At 37.8% G+C, this 14,827-nt stretch overlaps 1 protein-coding gene across 2 annotated transcripts in view; it reads left to right on the top strand.

Moving 5' to 3' along the window:
- The window catches only part of LOC101744467 (protein wech), a 42,633-nt gene extending 29,604 nt beyond the window's left edge, over positions 1-13,029 (top strand). For both annotated transcript variants that reach the window (XM_038017729.2, XM_038017728.2), the window contains one exon: positions 2,904-13,029. In XM_038017729.2, the coding sequence (XP_037873657.1) occupies positions 2,930-5,263 (2,334 nt within the window). In that variant the 5' untranslated portion in view covers positions 2,904-2,929 and the 3' untranslated portion in view covers positions 5,264-13,029. The remainder of the gene's footprint in view (positions 1-2,903) is intronic.
- The last annotated feature ends 1,798 nt before the right edge of the window (positions 13,030-14,827 follow it).

Here is a 14,827-nt window from a genome sequence, read left to right as displayed (position 1 = left end):
TGAAGCAGTAATGCGTTTCGGTTTGAAGGGCGGGGCAGCCGTTGTAACTATACTTGAGACCTTAGAACTTATATCTCAAGGTGGGTGGCGTATTTACGTCGTAGATGTTTATGGCTAACCACTCAACACCAGGTGGGCTGTGAGCTCTTCCACCCATCTAAGCAATAAAAAAAAAGGTAGGGAAAAAAGAGAATACAAATTATGTCGCGTATAATAGCCACACAATTTGTGTACATAATAATATCTAATTTGGAAACAAACAGGCGAACGTATTGCCATTTCTAATTTGTGTAATTAATGTTATCTAAGTACACAACATTAAGCAATTGAAGTAATTCGATGTAGTAAAGCTTGTAAATTGTTGTTGTCTTCTTGATAAAAGAACGTGAGAATGAAAAGTTCGCTCTAGGGCTTTCCATTATATTTTTTTAGTGCTTTTAACTAAGTTGTTTTATAACTATTTTTTCTCTACTTAATCGTTAGTAGCATAAGGGGCTATTGCAATATCTGATTTAAAAAATTAATAGATAATTGGTTTCATTTCAAAGAGAACGAACTAATACTATCTTGAGGTCTAACCGGTCGAATGAAGATAGTATTGTTTTTTTTCTCTACCTAAGCACTGGTAGCTTAAGGGGTTATTCCAGCTTTTCGCGGACGGGTAGGTGAGCTCACGGGCTCACTCGGCTAAGAGAATTGCTAACACTAGCCCTAGCTAGAGCAGTTTTTTTTTACCTGCCTAAGCTGATAGCCTTGAGAGGCTATATCAGCGCATATTTTACTTTACATTACGTTATTACAAAGTTAAGTCGTACACTGTGTGCATTACTAATAAAAGTCTTACGTTACGGACGTTTTTTCCCGGTTAGGGTACCCCTCCGCATCGTTCCATAAGGAACTTCGTTCCAAAACACTCGTTGGTATTATCCAAAATGTTATTTAAGTCTTTTCTACATTTTTTATATGTAATGCTATGTTTCAATATGGATATCATTAATTATCGCTTTGTTTCGCTGAATCTACTACCGAATCGGAATCGCGACACACTGAGAAGATACGGCGAGAAAATCAGTGGCTTATGCCTTGTATAGTTAAAAAAATTAACGAAGCTATACGGAAATCCGCTGAATTTACGTAGTGGCTACATTTTCGGGTGTGTGAAGAATTTGACTTTGTTATTTTTCGATTGGTATCCAAAGATGTGGTTGAAACAATGTTAATGAATGTTAGGAATGATTTCGAAGTATTGTTGACAGTGGCTCGGTTGAGTACTGCACGCTGTAGACTTGTCGGCTTTTGTGCGCAAATAAATAAATAGATGAACGTAAAATTATAAATTTTTAGATTTTAGATAGAAATTATAACGTTAATTTTAGTTTTTTTTTTTTTGTTATGATAGTTAAGCGGTTACCGAAACGCATTGACATTTCTTCTCTTTAATGCGTTGCCTTCGCAATTTCGCGTTTCAAAATATCATATATTTAACTCATCAGGAATTTTAATTGATATTAATTAGGAAAGCTCACTCGGATTCGAAGCGAGCAAATAGAAGTATTGTACAGATCGATGTCTGAAGTTGCCGTAGCCTAAAGGATAAGACGCCCGGTGCATTCGTATCGAGCGATGCGACCGTGCCGGTGCTTGAATCCTGGGAGGATTTAAAAGAGGAAGAGGACCTTGGTTTTTCTCTTCTCCGTGTTCTTCTCTGAAGGCGCCGGAGTTCGACATAACCCGGTCTTTTACCCCTCTTGGCCGGGTATCCGTAATCGGATTCCCCAGTGTTAAAAAAAATATTGTATACTATGTTTAGCCGTCGGACTATAAAAACCGAGACTTAGAACTTAATATCACAAGGTGTTCGGAAATATTAATGTTGTTTATGTCAATGGACTCCGGTAAACACTAGGTTAGCCGTCAGCTCGTCTACTTGTCTAAATAAAACAATTGTTTTAATAAACAGTACATATGTATATTCAAAATAATAATGTACTGATTTCTTAGTTCGAGTAAAACCAAAAAAATAACACGTGCGCAATGCGCGTTTGAAATAAAACCTTCCGGAATATTCTATTTCATACTCTCGCAGACTGAATAGCAATAGGTGGATATGCTTGTCTCTTTTTATTTCTCCGTCCCATCGAGTTTCAAATCGCAATGGCTATGCTAAAGAAAATTTTCACTTAACAAAGGAATGTCACGATATATTTTACTGAACCGTTTTATTTATTAGGAACAGCTCAGGATCATCATGTTAAGTGGTGGTCAACCACAGGCACCGCCTTGGTTCAAGTCACAGGTACATTAGAGTAGAGCGACAGGCTGAACTGTTCACGGCTTCGCGAAAGATCACCGGTATCAAGCTCGGGCTCACAGCACGCCCCATCGTACTGGAAGACTTTTAGAAGGAATAATAGTGATACTAGGCTAGTTCAGTGGAATTTCGCGGTAGGCAGCGTCTTGGCTGTGTCCCTCGGGTTGCTGATGTCCATGGGCGACGGTAACCAATCACCATCAGGTGGGCCGTATGCTCGTCTGCCTACTAGGGCAATAAAAAGTCATAGCTGAATGGAATGCGATGAAGTTGCGAAAATACTTTGGCATCCCGAGGTAGTCGACAATATTAGAGGGAGATTTATTCGAAAAACTGCGATGGAATTAGAAATATTTCTATATAAACGCAAAAACTGCCTATGATCATAAAGTTGCGGAAACCAGCCCGTATACAAATAACTAATAGCAGCAGTAGCTCAATGATATCGGTGCCACTTAACCGGTCGCATATCTGTTGGCTCATCGCCAAACAGACTAATCACAAATGATCAACCAGTCATAAGGAATATGATAATATTGTTTATGTATGATAATAATGTCAAAATTAATATGTTTTAATCTTCTTGTTTCAGTTCTGATGACGTGATTCTGTCAAGAGATGACAACACTGGCAAAATTGGCGCGATCACTAGCGACCGGTTTGCCATCCACATCCAACACGGTCACCGCTGAAGCGGACCCGCCCGTCGTCGAAACGGAGGAGGAAACGGACACGATGTCACAGATCATATGCAATCTACTGGAAAACATGAATAAACCGTCGGCTCTACAAGCGGGGTCCTCGTCTCACAGCTCTTCGACCGTGCCGTACGACATCTGGGCCCTGCCCTCCAGCAGCTCCATGCCGAACCCCCTGGGGCCAATAAGTCGTGAGTACGGCCTATCCAATAATAATAATCAGCAACAGACCAAAGAGGAGAACTCCAGCGGCTCTCCCGGGACATCTTCCTCGGTATCGATCACATGTTTTCGCTGCGAGGAGCGCACGCCCACCACTCGCTGCCTGGAGTGCAACGATCTATTCTGTCACGAATGTTGTCACAAAGTCACATCAGACTGCCAGCTGAGGGAACACACTTTGCTTCCTATTCACCAAATCTCGCCTATCGGTGCCAGACCGAATTCTGTCAATAACGAAAAAGAGGTTATATACTGTGAACTGCACGGAGACCCGGTCAGGTTTTATTGCGAGGCTTGTATCATATTCATCTGCCAGGAATGCACGCTTTGGGTGCACAAAGATCACTGCTTCACGCCCATGAAGGGCGCGCTGGACATGTGCCGCGTCGGCGTATTCCGAGCTATAGAAGATACCAAAACCGGGACGAAGGCCATTAAAACCGCCATAGATCGCGCCGTTGCGATGTCGAAGGCGTATGAAAAGGAAACCGCCGAGGCAAATATGAAAATAAGAAAGGCCATGCGTTGTTACGCGCAGGCAATAGAGGACCGCGAGAAGTATCTGTTAGACAAAGTCGAGAAAATGCGCCAAGCTAAAATGAACGAGCTCAGTGATCACATGAACACGCTGCGCGGTATCCTGGCTGGGCTGGCGCACACAAACGAAACTCTAGTGAGGTGCATGGACTCTGACGGAATAGAATTGTTCATGGCCAAAGAGAAGGGACGAGCTCAAGTTGATTACTTCTCGTGCATGTTCAAGAACATGTATATTACCGAAGAGAGGATTATGTTTATACCACCGAACTATGACCTAGTAGACCAATTGAAGAGACAATGTGATGTACAATCTGTGCCTGTGAACTCGATGCATTCCCTTAACTCGTCGTCGCTTGCCACTCGTCAATCTCTTTTATCGCTACAATCATTGCAGTCCGGACAATCCTTATCGCATTTAAGCTACATCGGATCTAGTAGTTTACGTTCACTCTCCGAATATTCGACAAGGTCAACGAATTACTACGACCACAGTATCTCGTCGAGCATGGCCCTGGAACCGAACGTGTCTCGTGGGATCGGGCAAGCCATCCCGGGCTACTGGATGTCGGTAACTGTCAGACCGACGAGGAGTCCAGTGCCCGGTGTGCCGATGTTCTCTTTCGGAAGGGAAGGCCAAGATGAAGGCCAGGTCTCGCGGCCTTGGGGCCTCTGCGTCGACAAGGAAGGCAACATTATAGTGGCAGATAGAAGAAATAACAGAATACAGATATTCAATAGCCGTGGCGAATTTAAGATGATGTTCGGATCCAAGGGCACCGGCTCGGGTGAGTTCGATCTGCCCGCCGGCATCACCACCGACACGTACGGACGCATCATCGTTATCGACAAAGATAACCACAGAGTTCAGATCTTCACGTCGTCTGGTAACTTCATATTAAAATTCGGTTCGTTTGGGAAGGAATGCGGGCAGTTCCAGTATCCATGGGACGTGGCCGTGAACAGTTTAGGTAATATAGTTGTGACGGACACGCGTAACCACCGCATCCAACTGTTCACGAGTGACGGAACTTACATCACGAAGTTCGTTTTCGAGGGCGCCAATCCAGCGAAGATGTTGAAGGGACCGACGACACCAAGAGGTGTTTGCTTCACGACTTCGGGGAACATAATCGTTTCGGACTTCGAGAATCATCGTTTGTTAATGGTGGACCCGACCCTGACGAAGGTGCTGCACTGCGTCGGCCGCGAGGGCTCCGGCATCGGCGAACTGAACCGTCCGTCCGGCATAGTGACGGACGACGACGGACGCATAGTGGTCGCCGATTCGAAGAATCACCGCGTGCTAGTGTTCACATCTGAACTGAGGATTTTGTGGGCCGTGGACCTGAAGAGTCCCGGTCTGGATGACAAGGACCGGCCGAGCGACGTGGCGCTCACGCCGGAAGGCTACCTGGTGGTCTTGTTTGAGACGCTGCCGGACACCGCTCGGGACGTCTCATCGCACGGCAAGCAATACATCAAAGTATATTAGTAATAATAATAATAATAATTTATAATAAGGTAGGGCGAACTGCGTTCTCGGACCTAAGGTCCACTATGTATTTTTTTTTTTTTTTTTTTTTTATTTCGTTTTAAGTTGTGATTTCTTTGACAATGTGCCAATTTTTATTATGAACTTTTGGAAAGATTCAAATCGAGCATAGCTTGCGGAGAGCGGCGTTAGTACGCAACCGAATCCCCCCCCCCCCTGAGTGAGTCCCATTGAGTTTATCGTTACCAATATGTAATTCGATTTTCGTTTCCGTCTAGACTAGTCCGCGTTAGCCAAACTTCGCAGTTTTAATCCAAGCATCGACATTTATAAACGCCACTAACTGATAGCAGTCGATAGCGTTAATGTTTTAGTATAAATATGGTGGTAGATTTATAGCAATACTATCTTTTCGTAACCGTACGTACAAGATTACAAGATGGCGCTAAGAGTTCGCGCGCCGTCCTGCTCTAACACATGTAATGGCGTTTAATAAAAGTTTTAATACTATAATGAAATCACAATGTGATGTAAAAGATGTTTTTTTTAATGTGAGATAAATTTAAAATGATAACTTGAAAAGTATTTTTCCAAAATGTTACATTATTATTATTATTATTATCTATTATTTTCGTGTTTTATTATTATTATTTCATCGGTTGGTTTCGACATACGTTGACGAGTAATTTTTTAAAAAGTAAGTTATTGATCGCGTAATGAGTTTTGTTAACCTTAGATGTTTGCCCGACGGCGCTGTATGGCCCTATGACGTGGAAGGCTAGGTTCGATCTTGTGTGTTTGCCTCGTGTCGCGCGCTAGGCGGCACGGGAATATCATCGGAGTGTTTACTAAATAATGACGTCATTCTTCGGCGCTTTTAGTGTTCTTTATTTGACGCTCGCTTCATTATCCCATTTTAATCGTTCGTGAATTATGGCAAACGGTAAATGAATTGTGCGTGTGAGCAACAGAATCAATGCAATAAAAAAATTTAAAAAAAAATGTTTAAAAAAAATATAATAATAATGATATTTAAGACTGACTTCAGAAGACTGTCTTAAAGACGTTGGTTGTGCCTCCACCGGTTTCGGCGCGGCGGTTTAAGGCGTGGACTGTTCGTTTTTAATTTCCTTTACCAAATTTTTTTTTTTCAACTTTTAGTCGAAACGCGAGCGTTCGTCTACGTTCTAGGCGTTGGTATGCCATATTTGTTTCTAATCACTTTTTTTTTTTGTAAATAAAAAAATGAAAAACGAAAAAAAAAAATACGACGTGATATTTTTTTACTTCCTTTTAAGAGTATTTCCTTTTTTTTTTTTACTCGTGACCAGAGAGTCCTTTTTGAACTTAATTAATTCTAAAGAATTAGAACTGAATTAGTAATGTATTTTCGTTCGTATTACGATCACGCTGTTATCTTGTGTTTGCATAGCGCTTCATATGCACTAAGTTTGTTTAGTTTAGCGCTATATATAATATAATACATATTATTACATATATTTATCGAGAGACGAAAGGTTGTTTGGCTTAAGCGACATTTTCGAAATTGTACAAGAGAGCGACTTGAAAGTCGTCGTGGCCCAAAGGATAAGACGTCCGGTGCATTCGTGTGTAGCGATGCACCGGTGTTCGAATCCCGCAGGCGGGTACCAATTTTTCCAATGAAATACGTACTCAACAAATGATCACCATCGAATTCCACGGTGAAGGAATAACATCATGTAATAAAAATGAAACCTGTAAAATTATAATTTGCGTAATTACTGGACCTCTTGTAAATCCGCACGGGTAGGTACCACCACCCTGTCTTTTTCTGCCGTGAAGCGTGAAGCAGTAATGCGTTTCGGTTTGAAGGGCGGGGCAGTCGTTGTAACTATAATGAGACCTTAAAACTCATATCTCAAGGTGGGTGGCGCATTTACGTTCTAGATATCTAGGAGCTCCAGTAACCACTTAGCACCAGGTGGGCTGTGAGCTCTTCCACCCATCTAAGCATAAAAAAAATAAAAAAGTTCAAAATTTTAAGTAAAGCTTAAGTTTAAGTTTTAAAAGCTTAAGTTCGATTATCGAACATCGAATCATTGATACTAAAACTCTAAAATGTGGTGTCGTGGGACACCAGGTAGGAACGAAGCTCCTTCGGCTAATGTAGAATCAACACAATTTGCAAAAAAAAAAGGTAGGAGAAAGAGAAAGGTATTATACACTACTCGCTTGTGTATGCGACTGTCGCGCCTGCGCACGTCTCATTTAACGGTTTTATTCCACGGACTTTTTTTTACGGTTTTTACTATCGCATTTTTTTCAGTTCGGTCGCGCAGCAAAATCCCTATCTCCTCCAAGCCTGCCGTAAGGAACTTCGTTCCAATACCAAATAAAATGGTCCTTTAATTACAAAGTATAAATGTAGCGTATGAAATGATATCTCGCTGAAGTCAAATAGCTTTTCAGCCCTCTATATTATATATAAATATATTATAATCATCATAAATACTAAATCCTCTATGGATGTATCATCTAATTAGCTAATGCTTAGATATCGATCATTATTAATCGCGAATTGTTTAAAATTATGTAGTTTAATTCTTGGCGCGTTCGGCTTTCGTCATTTTCGGCGAACAAATCATTCGAAGCGCCAAAATCATTAGTTCAAATATATATATAAATATTAGCTAAATTCATCGATTTCTAAAAAAGAGGATCTTTTTAATAAATTTCCTAAATATATATGTATATGTATATGCAATTATATATATATGTATATTTTAATTAGATTTAAAAAAAAAAACTATCAATGTGTTCAATCGCTATGTGTTCACTTAATGTATGTAGCTATTAATGTTAATACGTAATTATAATTTGCATGTTAGTGAAATACGCGTGGTTTAATTAGTTCTCATTAGCGTGTAAGTGTTTTACGATCGTGATTCTCTCGCGTCTATAATTTACGGACCTCGGTATTTAGAGCGAGACGACAGCTTAGGTTCGGCGATTTGTAGAGCGCTGTCTCTGTCGTTCGTACGAGTGACGATTCAGCGTCGATGGTCGCGAAGTCGTACGATGTTCGCTACGTAACCTCTGTTGCTCTCTGACCCGTGCGTTAGAAGAGGATAGACAATTCGCGGCCGCCAATACAGACCGTGTGCGCCCGAGCTAATAACGCCCGATCGTTTTTTTTGGACCCGACGTGCGTAAGATATAGGAGCGAGCTGTAGTGTCCCCCCCAACCCCCCCACCCCCGTAAGAGACACCGTTAGTCAATTACGTTTTAACTCACTGCATCCGCCATGTCCGTTGCGTTATGAAATATTCGTGAATCGTATAAATTTTAACTGAATGCAGTATAAATATTGTATGTTAAATGGCGAAGTCGCATGAATTGTTTTTAATCTACATATCGGAAGCGAAGCAGATGGCACGTGTTGTTGGATATATCACACTGTTAAAATATCGCCTTGTTAGAAAATATCGTTTATTAATATAATAATGTAACAAAAAAAAAAAAAAACATAGGCTATCCACATTTTATCCGTTTTAATGTATTTAGCGATTATATATTTTTTTTTTGGTTCACATTAATCTGCTTAACTATCGATGTGTATTTTAAATGTATCTGTTAATGATAAAAAAAATAACCTCAATGTTTAAACAAATAGTTTGTATGTGTAGACTAAGTCTTGTCCAAGACATCTCTTTGGAAGCTCTTGTAAATTCTAGAAAGATCTCTTCCCACGCTAAAAAATAATAGTCAGCATTCTCGCCATGTCTACAAGGCATGTTATAATTATGAAATAATAAAAATAATTAATAATAAACCTCATATTATTATAATGATAACCTTGAACACGTATACAAAAGCAATGGTTGAAAAATAATAAAAAAATATGATGCATAATAATGTTAACTTTAAAAATAATAAGTTACTTATTAGATTTTTTCACCTTTGTACTTAGGATAATGGATTATAGTTTTAGCGCTCCCCCCTCTTAATAATAATAAAAATTATTATTATTATTATAAAAAATGTTTGGTCGAAGTAATGTTAAGTGTGTGTCCGTAACTTCAAACAAAAATTTTCTCGAAAAAGAAAAAAAAAATCTTAGCATAAATTGTCTATGGAACTGATTATAAACAAAAAAAAATATAAATATATGTGTGTATGTTGAGATTACATGAATTTAAATCATATGATGTAATAAAATATTATATAAAGAAAATCGTTGTTTGAAGTTTCTATTGTAGCGAATGTTTTAAAAAAAAAAATTAATAATAATAAGAAAACCCGTAATGTTTGATAACATTATTATAGTGATAAATGTTTTTCGGTAACGTGTGTGCTTGCAACGTGTAATAATTATGATGATTTTCGCTCGTGCACGATGTAAGTTTGAAAAAAAAAAATGCAGTTCGCTCTTTTTATTATGAATTTAAAAAAAAAACAACTAGAAACTTCGATGGATTATATCTTTGGTTCTCCGGTTTGACTAATGTCGAATTTCCGGATAATTCTTTTGTTGGTGCGAGCGAAAATCACAGCGCATTTCGTGTGGATGTCTTCTGTTGATGTGTATAATAGTGTCTTGCGTCTTGACTCTCAATTCGTAAGTCGTATAAGTGATCCGCCCGTGAGCAAATCTGTTGTCGGGATCACGACGAGTCTGCCTAAATATACGGGATTATAGACGAGTATTTTAAGACTTTTCCCTGCGAGCAAGCGAGCGAACTAACGTAACAGACATTCGTCTCTACAACGATGCCTCCAATGAACACTACGCTAACTCCAAATTCGTAGATTTACAGGAGGAGCGTTTAAACGAAAAAAGTTTATAAAATCTTTATTATTGCAGATATATTTATGGTTTTTTTGTGTAACTAGCTGATTTACTCTTGCTTCGAACCCCATCAATAATGATTAATTGTAATACTTTTAACATAGTGAAGCGATTTGCGTGGAAAAGTAAAATTTCAAAATTTTGAGTTAGTGTTCATTGGAGGCATCGACAATGGATCGCCCGTTTCAGAATACGTAACTGCCGACTGTTGTTCCCTAAATATATATATATAAAAAAAAATTCCAGTAAATAAGTTGAATAATTTAAATTAATTATATATTTTTTACCTTTTTTGTTTTGTTCAGTGCCATTTTTTTATAATTTTTTTTTTTAAGATAAAAAATAAAAACAAAGTATTACGTTATTTTAAAAATAATGTGTTGCATGTAATGCGTGACGGTATGTGTATTGTTTTTTTTTCTTCTTCGTAATATTGAAAAAAAAAATATACAAGTTTTTGTTTTGTCGATGGCTGACAACGAATCTCATGTTAATTGTAAAATCAGTCTTACGTAAAACTGAACGGATTTGCCAAGCAACTTTCCTACGTAATCACCGCCATACCCATTCTAAGAATGTAAATGTGAAGTCACCGGATAACCGCGTATTCTCTTCACTCATCACACTAGGTAATTTTTTTTTTTTTTTTTTAAATGAAATTTTAAAGGTATTTTTTTAACCGGTATATACCTCCTCGATTTGTGTTTTATAGACTCACAGTCTTGTTATAAACAGTCACAAAATATGGCTTAGAAGTTTTTAGTCAATAACCGGATAACGGCCATAGGCCGGCGCTCCCCTGGACGTCTCGGCTGTAAGCTCTTCGAACGCGTAACGTTTGCGTGCGTGTGTAGTTTTATTTAAAAAAAATCGCATTTATTTGTTTTTTCTTTTTTCTTTTTTACATGAATTTTTGTCGCTAATGTTAAACCTTTTTTCGGACACGTCAAAACTGATTCGATTTATGAATTCACTGCTTTATGAAGGTAGTTGCACAACGTCTATATACGTCGAAGCGTTTTTGACGAGTTCGACTGTCAAAAGGATGTTATAAAATAATGTTTTGGATGCGATTTCTGCTCGACAGAGCCAAAATCCGATGTTGCCTATTGCAACTTTCGAAAGTGGATAACAAATGATTCTGAACACGAAACCGATTGGTTCGCAATTACAAGAACTAGAATTAAAATGTCTGCTGAATCAGTAAGCCTAAGTTTTCTTACCAATTTGCAGGAACATCCGATTGTTTGGCTCTGTTGCCGGAATTTATTTTACGTATTTTACAGTGAGAGCTGCTAGTTGCTAGCAGTAAAAATTGTCGTTTTTGTGATAAATAATAAATAAAAGCAATTAAATTGACGTAATTTTTCTACGAACTTGATTGACTGTAATCCATTTATGATTTATTGAAAACTAAAAAAAAAAATGTTTTTTTTTTTTTTTTCAAACATTAATTATTCGATCGTTGAACAAAAACTCGGCCGTACATTTGGATCAGTTCGAAAGACGCAACACTTTGAATTCGTATTGATTAAATAATAATATCTTTAAACGGCGAACCATGAGATTTTGGCTAAACGGCACGAAGAGAGCGGTTCTCTCGTGCTATTTTTGTAAAATTAAATAGGAGCTTGTGTTGTGTTAGGTTTTTTAGTAATAAAAACGTATCGCGCCGTGTGCTCTCGCCCGATGTATTAAGTATAAGAGCGAAACGATTAGGGTGAAGGCGCACGGAGCGTCTATCAAATATCATGTGTAATTGAGATAGTATGTAGTATTTTTGTAAATGATGCACTGCGATGGGATCCCCTTCGCAGTGCATCTATTAGTGTTCAATTTTAAGACCGCGTCTACCTCATTCGAAGCACTCAAAGCTGATCGGTGTGCATTGGTGGTATGATCACCGGTAAGCTAGTCTGTTGTCGTTCATTCTCTCCCCCCGCCCCCTCTCCTTATCCACTCGCTTTTTCGCGCCTTTTTTACGTTTTGCACGTTTGACGTATTTCAATGCACATATGATAATCTATGGTAATCGTTCGATGTGTTATTTTTAATGAGCCGTATATTCGTTCCCGAACTAGTTGTGAAGGATAGTTAATGTCGCAGCACTGATGTTCGTGAACTCCGTGCTGTAGTTCTGAGACGAATCTAAATCAAGAAAAATGGTTCATCATCATCATTATTATTATATAATATATATATATATATATTCTTTTTTTTTTGTTTTGTTGGAAATGTTTACATGTAATTGATGAGTTTTCGAAAAAAATAGAATGTTACGCATCGTGTATTATTGTATTGCTATGTATTATTTTGTGTATGTCTGACAGTTGAAGATTCCGAAACTATTAAAATCCGCATTCCGGATTACGGTCGGCGGTCTGAGCCGGGGTGGGACAGGAAACTATAGGTAATTGCGAATGCGTTGCTGACTTTAGGCTCTAATTATTAAATGCTTAGCAACGACAATGCGGTTTTTTGTGGTTCTTGTATGAGTTTGGATGCTTCGTCACCTTTGGCTTAGCCCGTCGATCGTGACGTCACCGGTCAACGTGGCCCGTATTATCGGAAACTGGACAGAAAGCCCGAAATGTTCTAGACTGAGTGTGTTATGTGTAAAAAGGACAGCCAGACAACAGTCTCTTTCTTTTACATCAATAACCTTATGTTAAATCTTCTGTAATAATGTTGAATGAAGACTGAAATTTTATAAAATGTTCCTATATTTTAATTTAGTATAATTTACTGCCTACCGTGTTTCGTTTACATTTTAATTATTATTATTATATTTTTTTACCCCTTCGGTAATTAATTAATATGTTTTTTTAGTTTTTATTCTAATCTTATCGATTTGTGTATGACGCTATATAATGTCAAATTTTTGAAATTTTTAATGGAATTTTGTATGAAAATTAATCAAGTGATTGATAGAAATATTAGTGGTTTTATTTTTTGCATACCCCCAACCCCCCTGCCTTACACCGCATATTAGATTATTAGTCTTCAAGGCTTACACTTTACCTCCTTGTATCCTTACAGCTATTGATTCATAGTTTCTGAAATCTAAGGATGTCTAAAGATATCCTGTGCACTCCCATTTTACGACTCTGTGGATAGCAGCGAATTGTAATGACATTATGTAATTCGTCTTGACTTTTTGGCGGGAATGTGAAGATTTCTTTCTTCAGATTCGGTTATCGGGTTTTCCCAAAAAGTCATTCGAAATTTGTAAATTCGTAACACGTAACTGGAGTACTTCGCTTAAAATGCACGGCTTCGTAATTACAATATATTATATATGCTTGGCCGTTTAGGCTTCATTTCCTTTGTCTGTTTAAGCGGATTAAGAGTGATTGAAATAAGTATGACATACCCATAGACCTATATAGTAGGGACACGACATATTGTTCTATACGTACAATTGCTTATATAAATAGCACCCATTTTGAAGGCACACACATAAACATATATCTATCTCGTTCTTACTCAGCACTTTAACTCGCAGGAAAACAATATAACAGTATTTCAGTGCGTACATAAAATGAAACATGAATATACGTAAATGTCTCCGTCTCCGTCTAATGAGGCCGAAAATCCGCCATGTTTAGCGCGCCAAATGTCATTGTCACGTCAGTTCGGCCGTCTGTTTTGGGTTGTACATTATTTATTGACTTTGATATCGATTTAATGTGATTGCTTATATAAAATTTCTAATTTTATCATGCTTAAAACATACAAAAATAATAATTAAAACATATTTTATAGGACCTCAAGAAAGTCGATGCCCCAAAACTATTATCTATATATATTTAAATTCATTATGGAGCCCTCATCCGAAACATCGATCATACACTTAATATATTTGAATTCGAAATATCGGACACCATTTTTCGGTCGGAATCTATTCATCATGACACTAATCATAAATACCTCTTTAAAATATGTCATCAAAACATATTTAGACATTCTGTTTAGATATTTCGGGAAAAAGGCTACCGACAAAATCTCTTCGGAACTATTTAAATAAAATAGTTTTATTCCGCAGTGAGTAAAACACTATTGTAAATTCGTTAAATATTTATTAATTAAGTGATTTTAGAGAGGAAGTTACAAGGAATGACGTTTGTAATTTCATTATCGAATAAATGTTCTGTAGGTGTTTTTTTTTATCAGGCGGTCCCTTGATAAGTTTAAAATTTGCGTGCGGTGTGGTAGTGCGATGCACCTTCCTTGAGATGCGCTGCGGTAGTGTGTTACGGATTTTAGAGTCAGCAAAACAATTAAAATAGATTGTAATAGTCTAAGAAAAATACGTACTCAAAATACGATAACATTCAGCATGCTAGAAATGGGCTGATGGCACTGTACTATGCCATATCTTTATGTTTTGCGGCAAACGACAACTTTATAAAATCAGTGTAGCAAATTTAAAAAATCGTCATATCGTTTACTTGGAAAATTTGAAGCACGAACTCGTCAGATTTCACATAATATCTAAATTACATCATCTTTGCACATAACAATATAGTTACTTCCTATTAAAGTATAAATTCTACAAATACATTCATACTCAACAATATTTAAAATAAAATAAGCCAAGAACGTTTATCGATAAAACCTACTAACATTAAAATCTTCTGGGCAGCACTAAAACCGCCATGTTTTGTGGCCAGATGACGTCACAGTGGTACGAATTTTTTGTTGACGTTTCATTTCCATAGGTTTCCTACTT

The sequence above is a fragment of the Bombyx mori genome, chromosome 19 (assembly GCF_030269925.1).
Source record: "Bombyx mori chromosome 19, ASM3026992v2".
Lineage (NCBI taxonomy): Eukaryota > Metazoa > Arthropoda > Insecta > Lepidoptera > Bombycidae > Bombyx > Bombyx mori.
Note: the sequence above shows the minus strand (reverse complement) of the source record. Positions and strands in the feature narration are given on the sequence as shown.